Source organism: Ammospiza nelsoni, chromosome 3 (assembly GCF_027579445.1).
Source record: "Ammospiza nelsoni isolate bAmmNel1 chromosome 3, bAmmNel1.pri, whole genome shotgun sequence".
Classification (NCBI taxonomy): Eukaryota; Metazoa; Chordata; class Aves; order Passeriformes; family Passerellidae; genus Ammospiza; species Ammospiza nelsoni.
Window position 1 is genome coordinate 53827851 of NC_080635.1, and position 25741 is coordinate 53853591.

General features: G+C 38.2%; 1 protein-coding gene across 7 annotated transcripts; it reads left to right on the forward strand.

Annotated features, from left to right (window-relative positions):
- On the forward strand, positions 1-25420 carry SERAC1 (serine active site containing 1). Of its 7 annotated transcripts, none has more exons than XM_059467448.1 (17): positions 1-47; positions 2692-2783; positions 4124-4160; positions 4472-4608; positions 4934-5023; positions 5966-6097; positions 7621-7742; positions 9797-9925; positions 11263-11376; positions 12666-12828; positions 15000-15150; positions 15941-16082; positions 16861-16961; positions 19933-20030; positions 20572-20754; positions 21110-21253; positions 23121-25420. In XM_059467448.1, exons 2-17 carry the CDS (start codon positions 2693-2695, stop codon positions 23249-23251), a joined length of 1965 nt encoding a protein of 654 aa, XP_059323431.1. In that variant the 5' UTR covers positions 1-47; position 2692; the 3' UTR covers positions 23252-25420. The 7 variants fall into 7 exon arrangements, 5 of the variants coding, with proteins under 5 accessions (XP_059323431.1, XP_059323433.1, XP_059323429.1 ...); XM_059467446.1 differs by lacking the exon at positions 1-47 and adding an exon at positions 1499-1518; XM_059467449.1 differs by lacking the exon at positions 1-47 and adding an exon at positions 1560-1928.
- The last annotated feature ends 321 nt before the right edge of the window (positions 25421-25741 follow it).

The following is a 25741-nucleotide window of genomic DNA, read 5'->3' on the forward strand; positions in this document are numbered from 1 at the left end:
ACGCGGCGTGTGGGGGCCGCCGCAGGGAGCGGCGGCGCAGGCGGAAGGTGCGAGCTGCGGCCCGGGCGGGGGGCGCTGGGATGGCGGGCTGGGGCTCAGGGTAACGGGTGCGCTGTTCCTCCCCGTTGGAAAGAGGCACAGAGCCACCCTCGCCTGGCTCCTTGCCCGTTTACGTGTTGCATTGCTTAAAGTTGGGTTTGCGGTGGTGTTTTTGTCTTTTTTTTTTTAACACGCCCCAGCTGCGCAGTCACTGGCGGGTGGGTGGGGACCGCAGCCCGGTGCGGAACGGGGCTCGGAGCTGCCTGGGCCGGCTGTGAAACGGTGCGGAATGGCTCCTTTTGCGCTATATTTGCATGTGCCTGAGCGTGAACAGCCCAGTGAGAGCCGGCAGTGCGCGCTCGCAGCCCCCAGAGCAGCCGGCTGAGGCGGGGCGGCGATCCTGCCCCCTCTCCGCTCTGCTGAGACCGCGCCGGGGCTCCCCCGCATCGGCAGGACACGGAGCTGCTAGAGCAAGCCTAGAGAAGGGCCACGAAGTCGCTAGGAGGGCTGGGGCACGTCCCTGTGAAAGCAGAGCGAGGAAGTTGGGGCAGCTCAGCCTAGGGAAGAGGAGATTGTATGGAGACCCCACGGCAACCTTGCAGTGTCTGAGGGGTCCTCCAGGGAGGTCAGAGACTCATGAAGTCCTGCACTTAATCAGGAACTGTGGTGTAGGACAGGGAGTAATGGGTGCAAACGAAAAGGGGAGACATTTAGATTAGATATTATGAAAGAAATCCTTGGCTGTGCAGGTGGTGAGACACTGGAACAGATTTCTCGGGAAGGTTGTGGATGCCCCAACCTTGGAAGTGTTCAAGGCCAGGCTGGATAAGGCCGTGAGCAGCATGGTCTGGTGAGAGGTTCCCCTGCCTATGGCGGGGGTGTTGGGATTAGGTGATCTTTAAGGTCCATTCCAGACCCTTAACATTTGATAATTTGGTGCTTGCTCCCGGACTTGAACAGGACCTCCTGGCAGCAGAGCAGCGGCGCTCGCTTTGTCCTCCTGTGTTTGTAGTGCATGTTTGAAATCTTAGCAATTGTGGCACCTGCTGTCACTGAACCACATGTTTATTTCAGACTGTGGTTAGAGAGAAGAGTAAATGTGATTGTGGTGGTGCTCACAGGGGTCCCAGGACGAGGGAAGAGACGAGAATCTTGACTCCATGTTTCAGAAGGCTGATTTATTATTTTATGATATCTATTAAAAGAATATGATACATTGAAACTATACTAAAAGAATAGAAGAAAGGATTTCATCAGAAGGCTAGCAAGCAATAGAAAGTAACGGAATGATAATAAAATCTTGTGACTGCTCACAGCCTTGACTGGTGGCTGTCATTGGTCATCAAGTAAAAACAATTTCACATGCTGGGTAAACAATTCTCCAAATCACATTCCAAAGCAGCAAAACATGGAGAAGCTGAAGCTTTTTAGGAGAAAAGATCCTGACACAAGGTTTTTCATAAAATATGTCTGTGACATGTGAGTACTGTGATTCTGGGAGTGAAGGTGGTAAAGGAGCTGTCATGAGACAAGGAATTTGGAGGCAGGAGAGGTGTCTCTAGAGGACTGATGGTCAAAGTCTTAAAAGTGTTTCATAGTGTATTGTGCTCTGTTGAAGTGAAAGGATAAACAGTGTTGAAATGACAAGTCAAAAAGCAGTCTGCAGTGATTTTGACAATGCTGGGGTAATGCTGTTGTTTTTCAAAAATCTCCCAAACACAAGCAAGACAGAAGGGAAAAATCAAAACTTTTGGGGAAATAAGAGAAGAGGGAAGACATGTTAAAGGAAGGACACCAAAAGAGTTCCCTTGTCCAGATGTTGGACACTGAGGATAAAAGTGATATAAACACTTTTCTTGGTCTGCAGAGATTACCTTAAATTCAAGGAGGTAATTGAATTTAATTAGGCTTCCATATTTCAGCATCAGGTTTACACATGTGACATTTTATCATTTTGAGTTGTGATTGTGTCAAATTGAGCTTATTTGACAAGAATTTGATTCAAATTTGAGAGATGCTGGTGTGTTTTTCCATCCTTATAAACACATTAACTCAATATTTCAGTTAGTATAATTGCACCAATGCAGACACTAAAATTTCACTTAGAAGATAGGAGTTTCATGTTACTTCTGCACTGTATGCAAAAAGGGTTAGTTTTAATGTAGTAGCTCTTTAATTCTTGTTAGTCAAAATAAAACTTGCCAACACAATAAATGATGAACTTTTAAAAGGGGTTGGTTACTAAGTTGTATTAAAGCTCGTGTCATACTGAGTAATGTCTTGATGGAGATAGGACCATATCTGGTATTTAGGGAAGAGTGACTAAGAAGTAGGAAAGGAAACTTAGAAGCAGAGAAGTTAATTGGAGATACTAAGTCACTAAAATGAACAGTAACATAATTGATAAAAAAACTGCTTTAAACTTCTCTTATAATTGAAAGTCAGCCCATTATTCAGCCCATAATTTGAGAAATTTATTGAGTTCTTTAGCCAGAGTGCTTTATATGGAGTGAAAGGACACAAACATGGTTTGTTATGACCTTTCCCATCATGACCTTTGCTGTAAAAAGTCAGGGAAAAAATGCTACAGGATTTCTGCTGTAATTCTCAAATCAATCATTACTTTTTTTTTCTTTCCCCCTCAATATGCAGAATGTCAGTGGCTGCTTATTGTGTATTTTGCTACAGAAAAATAGGAACTTCTGGTCCAACCACAAAAAAACGCCTACCCTGGTATGACATCAGTAAGTAGAGTTCATTATGTATTGATCTGAAGTGTTAATAAAAAGGAATGACATGACACCATGGTTAATTAAACAATGCTGAAGTTTTAAGCCCTTGAATGCTTAGTGATTAAAAGCTTCTGTTTGTTCCTGCTCTCTGCTTCTGACCTTGCTTTGCATGGTGATATGTAATATGACACCAGCAGATTATCTGGGAACAGATATGAATGCTAGATGAGGGTCTTTCCCTAACTAAATGTGATCTCCTTAAACTATCTTCAATTCCACTTGTATCTGATTTTTTTGTAGTCTCTAGAGCCATGAAATAGTTACAGTCATAAACAGTGAATAAAACTTGTTTCTATTATTTCTTTTTCCTTTTTTACTTCAAGATCTGCTTAGTCTCTGTTTTCTTTGGTGTCTTCAGCATATAATGACAATTCTTACAGTTCTGAAATTTATTTCTGAGCATTAAAGATAGGATATTTCAATTTCTGCTCTACAGGAAGCATTGCATTTTTTTTCTTTTTCAAACTTCTCTGCCAGTTATTTCTTTAACATGTAGCTGATGCCTCCTGTCTGCATGCAAAATTCTTATGGCCTCACAAAGATGGAAGCTGATAGCAGTGGTTGTGGGGCAAGTCTCCCAATTCATGCTGAGGAAAAGAAATTATTCATGATAGGTGAGATGTGTTACAGTGGGTTTGCTGCTGCTGGTAATAACTATTTCTCTGGATAGAGATCCTTATATCCAGATAATCAGATGGACTTTGTAGATACAAAGTAGCTGAAATCTGGAAGGAATAATTTTATTTAAAAGGCAAATTGTTGCAAACAGCATGTGTTATCTGTTTGCTTTATAGATTAGATTCAATTGAATTATTTTTTTAAATGTATTTGCTTATGGAGACTCTGCAGGACTTCTCAAAAACATACATAGTCCTGTATGTGATAATATACACTGAAGAAATAGCTGCAACATGTAGGAAAACGTTAACTCCTTAAAATGATTTTGAGTTCCAAATCACTGCTAGTGTTACAGGCAGAGAAGGTTCACTGTTGTTTCTGATAGCTGAGCAGTGCATGCAATTGAGAGGTAGCAATATTCAAAGTAAATGGCACTGTCAGGATACATGTTTTATCATCTTGCTTAGGAGAGCAGGAAATCTGAATCAAGTAATGTTTCTCCAGTTGTAAAGTTTGGTTAATAATTTCTTGAAAGCTAGAGAGCAATAGAATTTTTTTCTAAAGCTTGTTCTTAATGATTTGTATTCTTACTGTCTGATAATCAAATGGTAACTGTGCTTATATTGAGGTGATGCACACAACTTTGTTTGACGTTTGGTTTTGATTTTTTCAAGGAAAAGTTGCAAAGGTAACTGGATCATTTATACTGGGGTAAGTTGTAACCAATGAACATATATGTAACTTAAAGATATGGTTAAATTTTAATATGTATATCTTTCAAAAAATGTGATAGTATTAGGGGACATTAGACATGGTAGAATATAGTCTTGAAGCACAATTTCTGATAGTTATAACTAATTTCAAGTATTTTATAGCCTTTTCTCCACTTTGCTAAATCAAGATAATCTACAGACTATTATGTATTTTGTAAAATCTCTATCATTTATGCCAGTGTGATTGCTCATTTTTTTCATTATGTTGTTTTAGTTGATATTCATATGCAGTTTTTTTTTTCTTTAAAGAGGCTTTGTATTCATTACCTATCAAGTCCTGTCCTTAAATAAGTTACTCAAAATCGATACTCAAGCTCTACATCAAGAAAAACTGAAATCCTATATATACGTACGTACAGCTTCTCTAAGCCCAAGTGAATATCAAGGTAAGATGCATAATTGTTTGAGTTCTAAAAACAGAATTCTAAGAGAGTAGAATGTTTCTGGAGGTCACCCATATATAACAAGTAAAGTTATATTTCCTGAAATCTGTTACCAAGAAATGTCACCAAATTTATTTTAAGCTGCTGACTGGTTTGGGTTTTTTTTTAAGATGGTTCTTTCTATACATAGTTCTCTATATATCAAATAATTCTCTTTATACAATGTCTATATGTATATGTGTGTATATTTCTTTTTCCACATATTTACAAAATGTGAGGTGAGGGAACTGCCTTTTAGACTTCCAGTAATATAACAATACTCTTGTAGGAATTACATACAGAGCCAGAAAAGAAATCCATAAAGCAGTGAGGAGAATTCTAGAAAAAGAAGCTAAAATCTTCCGGACATCTTTTAGTGGTAGGTATTGAAAGTAGGACTTTATCTATGGTTATTATTTTTTAACAGTAAGAACTACGGCAATTCGGAAGTAAAACATTTTTTCTTACAAAGTTAACATGTTCTTTGGTCCTTGAAATTGTGATAATATAGCTTACAATTTCTATATTTATATGGATTATCAGTCAGTTGTCTATTTTCTGTGTATTAGAATAATTTATTTTCTTAAAGTAAGTGAAAGTGATGGCTATGAGGATATTTGAGGGTTGTTTTTTAGCTTGTTCCAGAAGTGATTTATAATTTAACATACCAAGTTAATATTTGATATCATTTTTGTGTAAAAAAGGTATTTGTGGGATGAAATACTCTCAAAATCTCATTCTAGAAAAGTATGTATGCTTTCATCAAAATTGACAGTATTAACTGAAAGCAGCACAGTTTTTTGGATCAGTGTTACTGCTTTTTCAAGTAATTTGAAACAAGAATTTCCATTCCTATCAGAAACTCTGCTCCTGAGGCATAATGTCTATTCTCATTTCACTCTCTGTTAAATGATTATAGCAATGTGCATCTCCACTGTCATCTTATGAAATTAATTCTTCAAGGTCAGAGCCTCAAGAGTTGCTAATAATTTGCAGCTCCTGCTGGTAACTCTGGTTGGTAAGTGCCAGCCAGGGGTTGTGTCTGTCATGTAGATACATGAAATACCAACTTGGTGCCACTAAAATGAGACTATCTCAACATTTTAGGATCAGCATTTTACTGATGTCATTCTGTCCTTGTTCATTGTACTAATTTAATGTGTACTGATTTAGAGTGTACTAATTTACACTCTAAATTACTGGGAACAAGTAATACTCAAATATTTAAAAACTACATATTTCCATACTCCACTAATGGAAATGTGTCTGCTTAAAATGCTCATTAATAATAACTTGGATTTCATTTGTTTCCTGGTCAAAGAACAGTTTAGTACCTTTGATGGAGAAGATCATGAGTGTGCCTTATGGCTTCTCTTAAAGAGAACTCAGTCAGAAGACAAAGCAACCCGACTGCAGGCTGTACAAGACCTGGCAAACAACAGTCACTGGCATGGTAATATATGCTGATGTAGCCTAATTTGTCCCAAAAGTTCCACAGAGTCTCAGTTAGCTGTTCCAAGTCTGCTGACAACATGAACAAAAGCTAGTAGCTGCAGGAAGCATAAATATGCTCTGAAATTTGTCTAAAATGTGGGGGAATTATTTACATATCAAGTAGCTGTTCTTTCCTAATACCCTGATACACTGAGTGTCTGCAGTGCAGGCATCTCTGTTTCCCCACCACAGGATTGTAACCATTGCTGTGGCATGGAGAGCAGTTCATGCTCTTTAGTTCCTTGGGTTTTCTGTTGGGATTGCTAATGCAGTCACAAGTTTTGGCAGTGGTGTTTTTATAAGCCTCTGTAAGAATGAGTTTAAGGTCATTGATTATGTTAATAAAAATTGGTTAGGAGCTGATAGGTAGTAATGACAAACCAGAGGTAGAGGGCTGGTACATGCAAGCATTATCTGTAAGACATTTTTTGCCCTAGTTATTATTTAATAGTAATAAGTTCTCCCTCTTGCTCTAGCAGCAAGTATCCTTGAAACCCCAGGTAAAGGGGAGGTGTGTGTATGTGTACTTGTGTTTCCTCCTTTCCCCTCCACCACCAGGCTACATAAACTAGGTGACATTCCATTCTGGACTCTTGTTTTGGTGATTTAGTCAGTTGTGGATCTTTCACTTTTCCAGTGCAATTCCACACCATGGGATTTATCTTGTTTCAGATTGCCTTTTTTAAATTCTAAATCATTTCCATAGGGAATTTACATCAGCAAACTGTGTTTGAAAATGTTTCAAAGCTAGGATATACCAAAACTGAGTTTTGTTCTTTGTAGATGAATACTCTTAGCAGGTGTTTTCAGAGCACAAGATGTCCAGTATCAGAAATTTAGTGCCTTTTGTTATCTCCCTTTCTCTGTAGTGCTCATTGTTGAAGTATTTGGACATTTCACAAACACTAATTATTCTTGCCAACTGCCTCATGAGGGAAACAGGCTTTTTTTAACCTGATGCTTCAAAACCAAGTCAAAGAAAGTTTAGGACTGAAAGTATGTGCTGATTTTTCATAACTAGGACAAAGTGTTAGGCTCCAGTGAGTTCAGTTTGCAGGTATAAATTACCTCCACCAAAGGAAAAGTGTTGCCAATCTATGACTGTGAAAAGTATCTTTTAAACAGCTTGTCAATTTTGTTCTAGAATTGTATAATAGTAACAGGAATAGAAGGAAATTTTTGTAGAAAAAAGCATTGATCCACTTCAATGTTTTATTTTCTTTTCCTTCAGTTTGCCACTGAATTATCAAACTGTCCTATAATGAACAGTTAGTGCCCAAGCGTATTTCAGCTCAGTGTAGTGCTGGTCTAACATCTGCAGTTTTTGGAATTTGTGGTTAGAAAATCAAAAGGTTTTTGTAAGTAGACTGCAGAGAGATGGTTTTTCTTTTCAAATATATTTGCAAAGTAGATCACAAACTACATTTAAAAGAAAATTAAGTATTTAAGGTTACTTTTAACTCTAACATTGTTGTGCAACAGATTATCAGTATGTCACAGTTGCTCAAACCTGTGATCAAAGGACTGCTATAGGTTTGGCTCGATCCAAAGATGTTGATCTTCGCTTTTTCCTGCCTCCACCACCATTGCCAAAAATAAAGACTGTAAGTAAAAGAAAAGTGGGTATTAGATGATTCTTACTTGCTTACTTCTTTTTTACTACTTTTGTTGTTAACTTTGTTGAAAGTGAAGTTCTTCTAAAGTAACTGACTAGTAGTAAAACACCAAAATACAAAACTAATACATGATGCACCCTTGGGGTATATCTGCATTAGGGAGTGCCATGATGGAAAGAAATAAGGTTGGAAGTATTGATCAATTATTATTCTTGGACTGTTATCCACATGACATATTTACAAGCAGTGAAGTCTGAGCCACTTACCAGTCTGACAGACACACTGCTTGTCTCTATCCAGTAGGCAGTGTGAAGAAATCATCCTGGATTGCCTTGTTGACACTGACAGAATCCTACACAGGAGCAGAGTGTGCTCCTGGCGGCCTTTGCCTTCTCAGTAGTACTTGGTGCTCTACTGTAGGCCCACCTCTTCACTGCCAGCTTTTGGGTGCTGGCAGATCCTTATTGGATACATTCGGCCTTGCTTTATTTTTAAGTTAAAAATTAGCTTAACACATTTGAAATGTATGTATATGTTATATATAGGATGGTCTGAGGAGTCATGTCATCAGCTTCTTCAATAAACAGAGCTGGCATATGAAGTATAATATACAAGGTGTTTTGGAATGCTAATAGAATGAAGAGGGGCAGAAGGCCCTGTCAGAAAATACCTGTGTATCTTAACTGACAGAACTCTGAATATCAGCTTTGATTCGGTGTGATAGCCTCAGATTTTGCTTTCTTGCCTTTGTAAGATTATGCGATAGTGGATTTCTACCTGCTAGTCCTTAAATACTAGGTTACACCAGTATATGGTTGTGGATACATTTTTACAGCAATGTGATTGCTAGGTGATTGAAGCTAAGAGTTGCCAATCTGCTGCTCAGGAAGTTGAAGCAAATCATTGTGGCAGCTCTACGCAAATAAGTCTCCATCTCTGACTTTATCAAAGAGTTAGAGTAACGGCAAGTTCAATGATGGTGAGCAAATGAAATTACTTTGTGGCATCTATCAATATATGGATTGTTATACTGATACTTACATTAATTTTTCAGACCAAACTTTAAAAGAAATGTCTTCATTTTTTACTAATAATTTATACACTAATTTTAATGTTGCAGTACCAAAAGTACAGCATCACCAGTTGGTGGATGAGGAAGGTGATTGTCCCACTCTGCTGTGCACCGGTGTGGCCTCCCCTTGAGCACTGTGTGCAGTTTTGGGCACTGCAGTATAAAACAGATATTAGACTATTAGAGAGTGTCCAGAGGAGGACAGCAAAGATGGTGGATGGCCTGGAGGAGGCCACATGAGGAGTGGCTGAGGTCACTTGCCTGTTCAGCCTGGAGGAGACTGAGGGGAGACCACTACAGTCACAACTTCCTTGTGAGGGGAAGCTGAGAGGCAGACACTGATCTCTTCACTCTGGTGACCAGTAACAGGAGCTGAGGGAATGGCCTGAAGCTCTGTCAGAGGAGCTTTAGGTTGGATATCAGGAAAAGTTTTTCACCCAGAGGGTGGTTGAGCACTGGAACAGGCTGCTCAGGGAAGTGATCATGGCCCCAAGCCTGACAGAACTCAAGCAGTTTTGGACAATGCTCTCAGGCACATGGTGTGATCTTGGGGTGGTCTTGTGCAGGAACAGGAGCTGGACTTCTATGATCCTTGTGGGTCACTTGCAACTCTGAGTATTTTATGATTCTATGAAAATTTCTATTAGTTAAGGATGAACTTGTAAGATTCCTCTGCCAAGAGGAATTGGTTTTTGTTCTGGTCTTTGGCACCATCAGGATAACATCACCAAAATATGAAACGTAAAGCTTGCTTTTTGTCATTTATTTGGTGATTTTGTAATTATCACTTTCTAAAGTCTTTACAGATAAAACTATTAAATGAAGTTGCAGAGCACTTAAGTCCAAGGTTCAGGTTTTATGTCCTCATTGGTATGGCTGATTCCATTATTTCAGATATTCCTCTCTTCTGCATTTTGCTTCATGGTTTGAACAAAATAACCTAAAAGCTGTTCATGCTTACTTCTCACAGGATGATCCCATAGAAGATGAACTTCGTTTGTTGTTGGTGTCTTTACCTCAGACTGGTCTTGATCCATGTGTCCAGTACTTCACATCCCTTGCGTTACGGGAAAGTAGCCAGACTCTTGCTGCACAAATGGTGAGTTCCCATCTGCAGAACAGAACTGTTTGGGTTCTGTGTGCCTGCAGAGCTCAAAGATATAAATATTTTTCTGTATTTTTTATCATTGAAAAGGAAGAGAAGTACAGGCACTTTGTGAGTGTAGAACATGAGCAAAATCTCTTCTAAATACAGTCTGTCTGCTTGAAAGCTTGTTTATATTTCCCAGCTGTGCTAGTTGAAAGGTGTAGTTAAGGATTATATCTTACAAGCCTTCCCATTAAGCAGACATTTCAACACTGTCCAAAACATTCCTTCCCCTTACAGTGCTCATAAAATTATTTTTCACATTTCATCTTACTGTTGTTTGAATGTTCTTTTACTGATGAGATTATTAAACCTCTCTTAAGTCTCTAGTAAAATGGTAGGTTATTAGCACACCTTAAATAGTAAACTCTGTTACATCACTTGGAAGTGCCTCTTTGAAATAGGTCCCCCAAACCAGAACTGCAGTAGTCTATGGTCTGTTTGGACCTGGATCTAGGAATTCTCCAACTGTGTCTGTACAGCAACTTCCTAACTGGCTTTGGGAATGTGATTTAAAGTGCCATTATTGTTTAAAAATGTTATTTATGTCACTTTCATCCACTCTCTCCTGTGAATTTTACTTTTTGTTGTGTAACTTCCTTAATCAGTGATTTTTATTTTTTAAAAGATGCAATAACAAAAATGAATGTCATTTTAATAACAATGTTTGTCAGTCTTCATTTAGAGTTTCCAGAGTGCAGTAACTCCTTATTTTCTATGACAGAGTTATGTGTGCTATTTTTACACTATCACTCCTTTACTGTTTTCACAGCCAGAGCTCGTGCTACAAAGGGAGCTTTGGTAAGACATCACACTTGGAAGCATTTTGATTTTTATTGAGGTTATGTTGGTCTTTCTGCTGCGTGATGGAGAGACTGGTCTTCTGAGGCTGTGCCACATACTGAAGACCTTTCTTCCTCCTCTTCTAAGTTTTGCAAGTCTAGAGTTACACTGATTCTTGCTTTTTTATGCTTAAGCAAATGATCTTAAAAGATGACATTCATTAACAAAATGAAAATAATACATTTTTCCCCTTTATTGTATGTTTTGAAGTTAATAGACTAAGGAGACCGCACTGAAAATGTAGTTAATATTTCCAGTTTAAAAAAGTAAATACTTTTATGATGTACTGTTGTGTAATCTGTACATTTTGAGAAGTGCATGCATGCTGTGCACTCTTTAAATCAATTTCTATAGATCATTCCACACTTAACATTCTAGATTAGAAATCCTTTTTTTTAATGTAGCCATTTGAAATGTGTTACTATTTTTATGGTTTTTCATTTCAGGGAGGCTTATGGTGTTTTGGAGGAAATGGACTTCCATATTGTGAGACATTGAGTATAGTCCCTTCAGAGACAGTGGAACTCTTTTGCTTGCAGGCTTTAGTACAGCATTCTAAGGTAATTTGTCTTCAAATTGTAACTGAAAAGCTGCATTTACAGACATTCCTCTCTAATGCACTCTCATGTATTGGGAAGGAGTTGCATTTCCTTGTCTCCTACCCCTTTCTCCTTCTGTAAGAATGTTTAAACAACTGAGATGGGTGTGAAATGAGCACTTTCCTGTAACATGGTAGGGTTTTTTTTCACTTGAGGAAGTGTCTGTAAGTTTTGTTGTTGTTTCTCATTCACCCTTACAAATTCCCCTGTACTATAAAAATATGTGTCTTTGAAAAGGTAAAAGGGCATCTCTGAGGATGTAATGCCTGGTTTTCACAAAGCAAAATAGTGTCATGAATTCACTCTAATTAGAAACCAGAACAGAATCCAGACCTTACCCATACACAAAGGTATTCTTTGGGCAGAATATTGCACAGCAAACAGCTAATAATACAGTGGTCTTCCCAGGACCAGTCTGCTTTTGCAGGCACAGATGAGGAGTATGGAAGACATTTTGTAACAGTGTTGCTTCTTGTTTCGTATTGCTACATTTTTCTGTGTACACTTAATTGTTCAGAAGCCTAGAATACTGAAAAACAGTGTTGAGAACACCAAATGGTTACTGATAGTTGGGATGGATAAAGTGCAGCTTCCTGGTATTCTTTTCACATCTTCTACATACATAGAAATTCTGACCTAGTCTAGAATTTGTTGTATTTGAGATTTTCAGTTTATACAAGGTGTGTGTACTCATTCCAAATGCCTGATGAAAGCCACAGGCTTGAGGATATCAGCAGTTCCAAAGCTACCCTGCATATTCATCTGGACTAAATTGTTTGTCTTAGGATCAGTAATGATGGCAGTATTATTTGGAATGTAAAAAAGTCTTTTTCATTTTGAAGAGAAGGAATTATAATGATTGCATTTTGGGTGATGGACAAGTGGCTCTGGTTGAGATAGTGCTTTAGCAAATACAGACGATTGACCTGTTCAGACTCTCGAACTTGAGTTGAAATTTGATCATGCCAAGTGGAGACCATTTCATCTCCCTCAGACATGAAGAAGGGTAGAGAGTTCATACTCTGAGATTTTCAAGTTGTCAATTCATAGGAATTATGCATGTTGCATATTAAAACCTTTATTTCCTCTTCAAATATGGCATAATAAATTCTAGATTAATCTAATTTATATGCAACAAGGGGTTTGTTATACCTACTTCTTAAAACTCTCTAATTTATGAATTAACAGCGTCTAAAAAACCTTTTGCAGAATGTCTGTTTATTGTCACTGCATTTACTTTGTAATGCCAGATTTCCTCTCACTGTGATAAAATTGAAGCTAAAGGAGGCCTTCAGCTACTGCAGAGGATATACCAGCTACGTAAAGATTCTGCAAAGATCCAGAGGAACATAATCCGCATTATTGGGAACATGGCTTTGGATGAACATCTGCACTCATCCATAGTACGTGCAGGTAAAAGGAAAGCTGTCTCAGTGGTAGATTTCTACTCCAAAAGTTTCAGATAAATAAATAAAATAAATGAATAGAAAATGGCAATATGCAATTCTGTAAGTCCAAGCTGATGTTTGATGTTAATTACAGTGTGCATTTTTACACAAAAGAGAAGTAGCAAAGGCATGGGAAAAGATGGTGAGGGTGATTAAAAATTTGCAATGGCTGTGATATGAAGAACAAATAACTAGACTAAGACACTTAGCATTGAAAAAGCAACTGGAAGAGAATATAAGAGATTTATAAAATTCTCTTCACTGGCATAGAAAAGGCAAAGAGGGAATGGTCATCTGCTGTTTGTTGTAATGCAAGACCAAAGATACTTGTACATTAAGAGAAAACAAATAAATAGTATTTTCCATATATTGCATGACCAAAATAAAACTTGTCACAAAACATGGTAGTTGAAGACTCACAGAGCTTCAAAGAGTGATGAGACAAATTCATGAAATGAAAAATCCATAAAGTTCTACAAATGGAAACAAAGTTGACTGCTGAAAATCTGAAGGTATAGACTAGAATCAGAATTGTATAATTGTCCTTTTGTATTCCTATTCTTATATTGGCCTGCAGCTTCCATACTGCTCACTTCTGAAGAAAGGCAGCTGGACATAAAGGCCTTTGTCCTGGGCTCTGGCACAATTCTTAAATCCTAATGATTGCTGAAACCATACATGTAGAAGAAGAGATTGAAGCAGGAGTGTCAGCATCTCCCTGGGACAGAGCTCTCAGTACAAAAGGAATTTTAGGCAGTGAATCAAACTCCAGAGATGAGCAGCTGGGATACTACTAGTCCAGAGTTGATAAAGCTTCTCTTTTATTGCTGGATGATGCATAAGAAGAAAGAACCTCTAAGGCTCTTTTGCTTGCAAAAGCTGCTGGCACAGGAAGAAGAAAAACAGTAATGCACTGTGTAGTAGCTGTGATGGGATATCTGGGAGTAGAGCACTTACTTTTGATTCTGAACAGCTATTTTTGACTCTTCATCTTGACTGAGAAATGCAAAACCAGAGACCAAGCTAGTTTTAGTCAGACTATCTTCCATTGTGTTTGGAGAACTGAAAGTAGACTTCAGATAGTATTCTTCTTAAGTACAACTTTCACAGTGGTCAGCATGTATTCTGCTTAGAAACATAATTTAAATACATTATTGTTAAAAAAGAATACAGTCCTCAAAGGTCCTAGTAGTTTTGTTAGTTTAAGGCAAAACTCGAATGTCAATTTGTTCTTTTCCTCAGTCTACAGTAAATGGTTTTGAATTAGCAGCTTACTGACTATACTAGTAACAAGATAATGTAATGGTTTTGAAACAGTGCTCATAAAGTAAATTCCCAGGTTTTATTTATGGACTTGACTGTAATCTAACTGATTTATAGGCTGTTTTTGCTAGCAACAACAAGATTTATCAGGATTTTAAAGAAACGTGTGCATATGCATTTAAAAATATTCCTTTACATTTCTCAGTAGTCTGTGATAATTCCCTTCCATGTTTGAGAAAATTTTACACCTTAGGTGGAGTATCATAAAGTGTTTGTAAGCCATACTATCTTTGACTTAAAATTTTATTGAGGATTGTATCCAATTTAATTGTCTTATGTTTCTAATGTATAAATAGTATACAAATTTTAGAATAGTGAAGATATTTTAATCACATAGTTTTTCTTATGCTGGATTTTAGAATTAAAAATTATTGTACTTTCACAACAAGCATCAAATTTTTTTACCTGCCATTGCTTCTGTAGGTTGTTTTCTATACATTTCTTATGCTTTAAGCTTCATTGTCTCCATCTTCCTGGCATTTTAGCTGCAAAAAGAGATCTGAGATCTGTTCTTGCTACAGCTATACTGACCTACTGATACACTTTCTTTTTCTTCTGAGAAAGGGGTTCTTCTTCAGATCATAAAATGAACAGTAGTAAAATACATCTGAATTTTAAATTTAGGAGATTCCACTTAGCTAGCCTTGACTTTCCTGAGGTAAAGAGTAGATTGAAATAATTTATTTTGACATTGCCATTCTTAAGTTTTAACATCTGTTTTCAGTTGTATGGTTTGATGGTTGATGTTTCTGAATTCTGTTGTTCAGATGATGTTTCTGTTAGTTGACCTGCCCCTTCCTTTTCTCAATGTAGGTTGGGTTTCTGTTCTTGCTGAAGTAATGAAATCCCCATACATCATTCAGTCTTCTCATGCATCCAGAGCTTTGGCTAATCTAGACAGGGACATGGTGAAAGAAAAATATGCAGATGGTGTTTATGTCTTACATCCACAATATCGTAGCAGGTAAAGTAGAAGGAGTCATTGTACATGCTGGACTTGGAGTTACTTGTTCTGCTGTTCTGTTACAAAACTTTGGAAGAGTTGACATCAGAGTGCTGCTGTACTGATGTTACCTTGCCTCTCCTGTTCTTTGGTGGGTTGAAAGGACTGAATTTAGATTGTCAAGTGGAAGAAGAGTAAAGGGGGTTGGAGCAGTCCCTAGGTGTGGACAGAGTATTACTGTCATGCATGGAAAATCTGAACACAAGACATGAAATCAATTGCTGCTTTGTGTGGGTTGCAACTGTTTAACCTTTGCACTTTTTCTTGGGATACAGTGCCTTGTAATTATTCTACTGGCAACAGCACATGTTGGCCTAAGTTGCTGTAAATTTTCATCCTCAGTAACAGTGATTGTGAGTCTGGGACTAAAGCAGTCTGGGTGTCAGTAGTAACTGTTCCCTGGGTCATTGGTGTTACTCTGGTTACAGTGAAGATCTAATGTGATGATAAGGCTGGAGCTACCAAGCCACATGAACAGTGGCTGGCAGGAAAGATGTTTTTCATTATAAAGAATTATGATTTATGATATGGATACTTTCCATGCCTCATTTTATATCTTTCTTCTGTGTGGTTCCCTAATTTTTGTTTTTATCTGAGTATGCTCTTTGAAATATCATGAAATGTAGTCCATAAGGTAAGAAGTCACATGTCATGTTAAAAAAAGCATTTTGGCGTCCCTTAGGTTAAAAGTTTCAATTTGCTAAAAGGACAGGTACCACATATCTCTTACAATTTCCTTTTGCTTGATCAGCCAGCCTGTCAGAGCAGACATCCTCTTCGTTCATGGGCTTTTGGGAGCAGCATTTAAAACCTGGCGGCAGCAGGACATGGACCGGCATTTGGATAGAAGGGCCTCAGAAGGGGAGGAGGAATACACTCAGTGCTGGCCAAAGGTAAAAAGGCAGTAACATTTTCACATGTGGCTGCTGCTTGCTCATTCAGGAGAGCTGTCCTGAGCATCTAGAAAGACACTGTCTGGCAGATGTCTTCTTTTCATTCAATTACTTGTAGTTTGTTATACAAGTGGCAGTTTCCAAGTTCCTGATTATAAGTTTTTGTTAATGACTTGTTTGTTGTTCTTGCAAGGAAAAATCCCTGCTAAGTTTTATGTTCTCCACATCATTCACATGCTACTGAAAGAGGTGGCAATGGCTGCTTTCCTTATGCTCTCTCTTCTTTTTATTTCTTTTTTTTAATGGAACATTATTGCTGAGGAAGATTTATAGAATAACATTTTAAATTAAGTTCCCTTTCTTACCTAGGTGTCTGAGTACCTTACTTTGTGCAGATTGCTATTTGAGTATTGTTGGTGAATATGTAATTACTGCTCCAAGTAAACACACTGGTATAGCCACTAAAAGTGTCTCTGTGAAACTTGAACCGATCAGTCCTGTTGGCAATCTTAGTAACTCGTTTCACCCAGGAGAGGGAGCCAGGAATGCACGAGTTAGAGATGAATCTCCATTCTTTGCCTGCTTTGTGCCTCAGAAACAATCTAGAATTCACCAGCATGTGATAAAAGAGTTACAATCCAGGTGTAACATATATTTGGGGATTAACTGAAGAGCAAAAGTCTTTCTTGATATTGTCCCCCCATCTTTTCTCTGTTGCTTTCAAGAATTTAAGTACATCAATTATAAGCTCCTTTGGTTTTACTTTTCTTTAATTTAGACATGGCTTGCTTCAGACTGTCCTTCCCTTAGGATCATATCTGTGGAGTATGACACCCATTTGAGTGACTGGAAAGCAAAATGTCCTGTTGAGGCTCAAAGGTAAGAAATGCAGCATCTGCAGTTTGGAGGCAGGGCCAGGACACAGACCTGCAAAGCTGATCCTTGGGATCACCTACTCTTAAAGAGTCAATTTAACTTTTCCTGTTGCTTTGAAAAATCATATTACAAAAAATATTAAGTATAGTCATGGTATGCTGCAGATTTTAGCCCCATGGATAGCTACATGTGGCAATTTCGTGAATTCTTAGTCTGTTTTGCTTCATATTAAGGGCAACACTAAATGATGGTATTAGTTAATGAAAACACAACTTTGTCTTAAGAGGTGTCTTTTTTAAAGTGACACAATAATGCTTCATAAGCACAGCAAAAAAATCACTGTACTGTGGCTTTATAGTACTGATAAAATGAAGCATATATTTTCACAGATTCATTTAGGTTGGAAAAGACCCTTCAGGTGATCGAGTACAATCATTAACCCAGTAGTGCCAAGGCCACCACAAAACAATGTTCCTAAGTGCCACATCCACATGCCTTTTAAAAGCTTCAAGGAATGGGGAGTCAAGCACTTCCTGGGAAGCCTGTTTCAGAGCATCACAACCCTTTTGATGAAGAAATTTTTCTTTGTATCCAACCTAAACCTTCCCTGTTATCTCTTGTCCCTGTCACTGTTCCTGGGAGAAGAGGCCAACCCCCTACCCAGCTACACCCTCCTTTCAGGTGGCTGTAGAGAGTGGTAAGGTCCTCCCTGGGCCTCCTTTTCTCCAGGCTAATCCCTCCCTCAGCCTCTCCTCATAGGAACTGTGCTCCAGACCTTTCACTGGCTCCATTGCCCTTCTCTGGACCTGATGTAGGGCCTCAATGTCTTTGTTGTAGTGAGAGACCCAAAACTGAACACAGGACTTGAGGTGCTGCCTCACCAACCCTTCCCTAGACCTGCTGGCCACACTATTTCTGGTACAAACATACTGTTATTCAAAAAATGTTACTTTGATGATAAAATACAATAACTGTATCTGATTCAGAGTGTAATTGTCCTTGCTAGAGGAATGCTGGTTTTACTGACCTTGAGCAGGGTAAGTCAGAGGAAGATGCTACCTCCAAACATGTAGAAAAATAAGAACACTTTGAGCCTGTAAAGATTTTTTTTGTCTTGATTAGAATTCGATTATTAGATTCAGTGATCTTTAAATCAGAATCCTTCAAACATTTATGCAGATATTTCAGCATGTAGCCAGTACTGTAAATTCAACTTGTGTACTGCAGCAGGGGCAGGTGCATGGCTGCTTACAGGTTAAGAATCTGAAAATTAATAGTGGTTTTTGTGCAGGGAAAAGAAAGAAAATTCAACATGTATAATAGACTGGGAACTTGGTACTTGTTCATTCCCTCCTCTCTCTGGCTATATGAAAGATCAATGCAATTATTGCATTAAGGAAAATGTGTAAGCAGGGAGAAAATGAGGAACACAAGACTGTTAATGTGCTATTTGAAATTAGGCAGAAAAATTACAGTAAGGAGCATGTAGGTGGTTACCTGTGCAGGTCCAAGAAGACTGGAATTGGCTGTAAATTGCACCAGGGGAGGTTTAGATTGGGTATTAGGAAGAAATTCTTCACTAAAAGCATCCTCATGCCCTGGAAGAGGTTGCCCAGGGAAGTGATTGAGTCCCAGTCCTTGAAGATAATATAAAGACAGGCAGATAAGGCTCTTAGGGACATGGGTTTGTGGTGGACTTGGCTGTCGACCTTGGGCTAGCAGTTGGACTCCATGATCTTGCAGGTCTTTTAAATGTAAATGATTGTATGATTCTAAGAAAACTCTCCTTGTGTCTGTCTGGAGCAAGTATGTTAAAAGAAATAAACATATATTTCCTTTTTCTTTCCCAAAGATAACATCTTTTTCATTTCAAAATGGAAAATTACATTACTAGCTATTTATGATCACCCAGCCATAATATTTGATAATTTTATGTGGTTAATAATAAATGAGAGATATTGAAGATATTTGTAACTAGCAGGAACAATGAGGTTGCAGTAGAAAAACAACCTTAGGTTTGATCTTAAATGTACAGTCTCATTCACTGTTTCAGAAGTGAATTTTTGTCTCTCTGCTAGCCTAGAGCGTACTGTTCATCTGAAAAGACACATTTGATTATTCTTTTCATATGTGTTATAAAGCAATTTCTAGTGAGAATACTGAGACCAATAGAGATGAAGTGAATTATTTTGTACAGTGGTTGCCCCCATATCCTGATGTTTTCATTACCCAGGGACCTTCTGTGTTTGATTCTTGTTACACTGCAAGGAGCAAAGTAAAGTGCAAGTGTTGCACTTTCAGGCTTGGATTGGGCATTGGCATTAGTTTTGTTTTGGTTCTACCACAGATTCATTTTCAAACTTTAATGTGTAGCTTATCCTTTCCAGAGCTCAGTCTTCTTGTTTATAAAATGGAGATTATTGTGCTTTCATACTATTCCAGTAGAAAGCATTTGGAGATTGTCTGGCAAGTGTAACTGACATTGGTTGTGATTTTTTAAATGTATTGGTTGATGATGCACTTAGTTTTTAAATTTCTGTGCATTGCTCCATATTTTGAGCATTGTATAGCAAAGTGTGTATGAGATTTGTTCATGGTGCAGGCTGTAAAGTTCATTATGTGTTGATGTTGCTTTCACAGAATAACAACTGTTTTGCTACAATGTGTATAATGAAACTATTTAAAACTCTATAAAACAACTTGTCAAGAAAACAGAAATGTTTGCTGAGCAAAATTAAAGTAAGACTTCCTAGCAAGAGCAAGAAACTGAATTTAGCTCAATTCCCATTGTCCTTGTGAAGCGATCCTTAGAAAAGTTCTTGGCGTTTTTCAATGTAGAAACAATAATGAAATAATTAATATTTGTTTACCTAATTCACTTTCATAAATGTGCAGCACTAAAATTCATTGTGTTTTAGCATTGCCTTTTAACCTGTCACGCTCCATGATGCCTGTGTTTGTTTTCTCTGTGCAGGGAGTCTATTGCTTTCAGGAGCAGTGAGCTGCTTGACAAGCTCAAAGCTGCTGGGATTGGAGACAGACCTCTGGTGTGGGTATCCCATAGCATGGGTGGTAAGCGTGTTGCCTGTTTGGTATAAAGCATTTATTTGCATTAAAGGTTTCAGAATAAGCCATTAACCAAATTCAGGTAGAAATGCAATTATTCAGAATAGTGTATTTAAAAAATTGGCGAAGACCTAAAAATGAAAAACAGATTTCTATTTTCTTAATGCATTATATTTAACAGCATATACATTTTGAAAGGATTGTTATTGCTGTTTGTTCTTACTGTGTTGATTTAAAAACTCAATGAGTTGAAATTCATGTAAATGGAAATCCAGAGGCAAAATTTTCTCCATGATCAGGCACATAGTAAATGTCATTAGCAACACATAACAGAAATCAAATTTGGATTTGCATCATTCATTGACATTTTATTTTGATGCGTCCTCAAGCGTGATTTGGGTTTTTTTCAAGTTAATCTTATATATTTGACAATCTAAGGACCAATCAACCAAGGCAAGAATATGGTTAGTTGTCTCATGGTTAATATAGCATGGTCGTTATTTCCCAGTGATTTAAATCCCTGCATTAATTCAGCTTCTGTTGCCAGGTCTTCTAGTCAAAAGGATGCTGGTGGATGCTTCCAAGAATCCAGAAATGGATAAAATTGTAAACAACACCAGAGGAATCATATTTTATAGCGTACCTCACCATGGTTCCCAGCTGGCTGAATATTCCATAAATGCCAGATATCTCCTCTTCCCATCTGTGGAGGTTAAGGAGCTCAGCAAGGGTATGTTCACTTTGCTACCATCTAGCAACAGGAACTCTGCTAAGCTGTTCTTGGTGCTTTGGGTTTTTTCATTGTGCTGTCAGAGAAAGCTGGGGAAAACCAACAAACCTCCTTTTTATATTTTGGGTTGTGTGTTGAATTATTGCAAGCAATTCTGAGTAGTTGTTTCATTTGATTGCAGAGGTGAGGGGAAAAGGGGGAGTCAGAAGAAATTGTCGCATATGCTAGTTGGAAAAAGGGATTACAAACGAAATGCTACACCTTTTACTGTCATAGTAATAAAAACATCTCTCACCCTTGCCAGAAGAATGCTGTAGTCTTATAACTCTGTAAAAATTATGTTGCTCTTTCTCAGATTCTCCTGCCCTTAAAGAGCTGAATGATGACTTCTTGTCTTTTGCCAAAGACAAGAAATTTTCAGTGCTGAGTTTTGCAGAAACCCTACCCACACACATAGGCAGCATGTTAAAACTGCATGTTGTACCTGTAGAGTCAGCAGGTAAGTGAGAAATAGCCATTTAATTTATTTAATTTGATATCTGTTGATGTAAACATCAGTAATGAGAAAAGGTTCTAAATGTTATGGTAAAAATGTAGAAAAATAAGGCTAGTACAGTGTGGGGGGTTTTGTTTAAACTTTTGACTACTGAGATCAAAAGCAGCTACATTTAGATCTTAAAATAACAGTTGTTTGTTTTGATTTTGTGAAATCAGAATAACATCTGTTAAAAAAGCAGGGTAGATCCTGGTCTGATGTTGGAGTCCTTTCATTTGGAATTATGATTAGTTGTAGTTTATCTTTGTATGGGTAGGCTGCATAGTGTTTCAGATGCTTCTGTAAACTCCAGCTGTTTTCTCCTTTAAAAAAACTAAGAAAGAAAACTAGTCAACTGCTAATGGAAGGAAAAAGTCACAAAGCTGGTTTTCAGTGTTAAGAATCCTTTACCTTCCACATCTCATGAACTCCAGCAATAGAGTTTGCCTCCTGAAGAGTTCCCTCCATCTTTTTGCCTTTTTTAGGAGAAGGGGAAACCAGACATGTTTTTCCCTTGCTTTTATTTATGTGTGTTCAACTTGGAAAACTGTTTTAAGTCTTATATTTTCAATCTTTCTTTTGCACTGCCCGAGGTATCTGTAAAGCCAGAAGCCACTGCTTTGTTAGGTTTTAGATCAGGCTTTCCACCAGCTAAATCACAAGCTTGAGTGCAGGGTTAGGTACTTTGGAAAAGTTGGGCTGTACATCCCTGTTTATCTGAGTCACTATTTAGCAGTTTTTTGGAGCAGATCCTGTTGAGCAGCAATGCTTTGCAAAAATGTTGCTGATGCAGTTTTGTTGCCATGGACTGAAAAACTGAACCTTTTTTTGTTATTATTTAACAAAAGAAGGTTAAAAAGAGGGCTGAATAACAGAACCCAAGTGAGTACTGTGCACTTGTAATTTTGTAGCATGTTGTCTCTTCTAGGGTTGACACCTAGTGCAGCACCTGAGTGCTCTTGGACACCCTTTAGAGGGCACATGGCAGGTCTGTAGCAGGCCACTCTGTTCAAAACACAGGCTGATGGGTAAACAGCTCCCTGTTTTCTTGCAGGTCTGCTTGGGCACATGAAAGCAGAGCTTCATCCTGCTCTAGTGTAGTTTTACATGGTTTGAGGTACAGAAGTCAAAGCAAAATGGAGGATTGTCTATTCTCTCATTCTGATGAGTGAATAGACAATAAACTAGAATGTGGCAGTCACAGCATCCTAACTGGAAAGTTAGTAGTGATGGCTGTCAAGAAAGAATAAATTTTGTACTGTAGTGTGCCCAAAATCAGCTGAAAATGGAATATTTGTATTCTACAATTAAGCAATGTAAATATTTCATTTATCTGGAAATGTGCATAGTGATTGGCAGCATATTTCAGGTTCATTGTAGTCCAGATTTTAATGTCCATGTCAGTTTGTGTAAGGGATATGGGCAATTAGTGGTGATCAGGTTCAGGTTACCATGCATTAAACTACATCCCTGATCATAGCAATGCTTAAACCTCAGTTAGGACTGTGCTATCAGTAAAATGAAGTTTTGTTTCAGCAAAGTTGTCTGTATGGAGAAATGTACATTTGTGTATTTCAAAAAAAGAGAGTAGAACTCTGACCTAATGGTGTCTCATGTGCCAGTGTGGGTTTTGTGGCAGCACAGAGCTCTATCAGGCCATAACTGTGTGTACTGATGCTTTTAGCACATGAAAAAATAATGATGGACAAAGAGTTTTACTGAAGATAGGAGAAGTTGCTTTTGCGAGAGAAATTGCTAATGCAAGATGTTCTTTTCATTCTAGGTTGTCTTATGAACTTGATTTTCTTTTTTTTTTTTTCCCCTTTTCCAGACATAGGAATTGGAGACCTTATTCCAGTGGATGTTAATCATCTAAATATTTGCAAGCCAAAGAAGAAGGATGCTTTCCTGTATCAACGTACACTTAAGTTCATTCAGGATGTTTTAGCCCCAGAACTGTGAGACAGAGGTTTTGCCATCCTTTCCTGCTTGTGTCCTGTGTTTGGTGTAACACAGAAACTTCTAACATTTGTTAGGGGATCTGCAGAATTACAAGGGTGCTGTGTCAATAGTATCTGCTGCTGAATAATTTCTTGTATATCTTCAACTTTAGGCACCTGTCCAATTTCTTTTTCAAAATGCATTCAAAACAAATACAAACTTGGCAAAAAGAAAGTGTGTGCCCAGGGTATCTTCATTTAGCAAAAAAACCCCCCCAAAAAAAAAACAACTATCCAAGCTTGCTTTGAAAGCAGGTAAATATACACCTGGGATAAAGTCTTATAGACAGGACTAGAAACAATTAAATGAGGTGGTTATTTGTTGTGTTAAAGGGCAGAAGCAGCATGTGGCTGCTGCAAAGTTTTGGTTTACTGTCCATGTTAGGGTAGCCTGACTGGAGCCTGAAAAATTAGTATTCAAGTGAATTAAGGTAGCACTTTGGCCTAGTGACCCAATTTTAGGAGGTTTTGTCATTTGCCTTTTCTTTTAATACATCAGCCAGATTGGTCAGCAGACACAGCATCTGTTTTTCTGCATGAGAAAGAGACAGGTTGGTAGCTTGCCTTGCTTAGAAAATTGTGGTTGTTTTAATGAAAATAAAAGAAAAGAAATGTTCATCTTCTTGTACATTTCCCTCCTAACCTTAGCAACTTGTGAGACTGCTTTCCTTAGGACAGTGTGTATCTGGTCAGACAGGGCAGTTCTGTGCTTGTTCACATTGAGGATGTGTTTGATGAGCTCAGCTCTTCTTCTTTGCTCTTGGGAGACTCCAAGAAGTTGGTGCATTCAAATCCCTGGCTCGTGTCACTCATACAGAAACTTTTCTGTAGCTGATTTAAAGAAGAGCATTGAAAATGCTCAGGTGGAGCACAATAGATGTAGGCCCTGACAAGAAAGCTGATGCTTACAGTTTGGAGCTGAGGTGGAAAAAGGTAAAGCAGGAAGAAAATCAGGTGATTGTAAGGCCTCACTGGAAATTACCACAAATGTTTTGGTTTGCTGGGGCCCAAGTATGTCTGCTGGTGTAGATACAGAGAAAACCAGCAGTGTCTTATTTGAGTTTGTTTGTTTATGTTTAGGGTACCCTAAGAGTACTGATGAGAAATCAGTATATTTTAGATGAAAATATGGCAGTGCACAGTCACTTTTTTGAAGTCTTAAATAATTTGCACTGTGGCTAAAAGCAGCCTCATGTTATTGTGGTCTCTTTAGTCCCTTTCTTTACACCTGCATCCCTCTCTGAAAACAAACATGGGCTGTGTAGAGCTGTACTGCCTTTGCTGACCATTTGTTAAATGAGGTCTGTATTGATGACAGGCTTGAGGTGTCTCCTCATGCCACTCCTGTGAGATGGATCCAGTATAAGTGTCCTTCAAATGATGGCTCTGAAAGCTGCCAAGGAGGTGGGGTGCACCTTGCAGTTCTGCATGGGCTTGGTGCTGTGGGCACTGCAGTCCTGCCAGGTCCTGAGAGCAGCCCAGGAGGACACTGCAGCTCAAAATACTCTTGAATTTGTAGACTTGAATACAGCTTTACACTGGAAATTGAGGGAACTGCAAAGTAAAATTGACAAGAGCAGTACAGAGACTGTACAGCACTACACTGGCAAAAAGAGCATTTCCCCCCCTAACTGAGAGGTAGGTAAGAACACTGCATGGCAGTATTTTGTATAGAAAATGTAACAGATAGGTCATTATTCCTGAAGAGGTCTATATTTTTTACACTGGTTTAGACTTCAGAGTGTAAATATATTAGTACACTTTGTATGCACAGAGTAGAGTATGTGGAATTCATGGTGAATAGACAAGACTTCTAATAACTGAATGCTTGTTTCATGTGACAAATCTATTAGATTTAGTAGACTCCTTTGGCTTACACAGATTCAGATCAGTGACTTTAAACATTAATCTTAGAAAATGCATCTATGTTTTGTAACTGGAATTCTTAAGGCAATGTTCTTTTTGTAACTGTATTTATATATGTGTAACTTCTAAAACTAATATTTGGTGGGGGGTTGTTGGGTTTGGGGGTTTGGGTTTTATTTTTTTGGAATATACTAATGAAATGTGATTTAAAAATGTCTTGGATATGTCACAAAGTGTATTAAAGGTTAATGATCTGCCAGCTGAATACTCTGGACCATGTTCTTTTTTGTTAAAAATCTGCATATCTTTTAGTGTTTGTCTTGTGCTGGGAGAATGTGACATTACCCTTTGCTTGGGTAGGAGGCACAGTGCTGGGGGGTGGCTGGTCTGGCACATTTTGCCAAACTGAGCAGTTTGTCAGTTGTGCTTTTGGATTTTGCAGCAGTGTCTTCTGAAGTGTGTACAGACATCAGTTTGAGAGCCAGCAGCTCTGTGGCTGAGCATTCATGTCTGCTTCCCATCAGGAATTGGATGCTTTTATGCTTCCTGGTGTCACATTAATTGAGAGTAGTGTCTTTGTGTAAAT

Excerpts from the sequence above, each read along its gene's own strand:
- SERAC1 (XM_059467447.1), top strand. Across the intron at positions 6,098-7,620 it reads AAACAACAGTCACTGGCATG|ATTATCAGTATGTCACAGTT; the intron begins GTAATATATGCT and ends GTTGTGCAACAG. Across the intron at positions 21,254-23,120 it reads TGTACCTGTAGAGTCAGCAG|ACATAGGAATTGGAGACCTT; the intron begins GTAAGTGAGAAA and ends CCCCTTTTCCAG.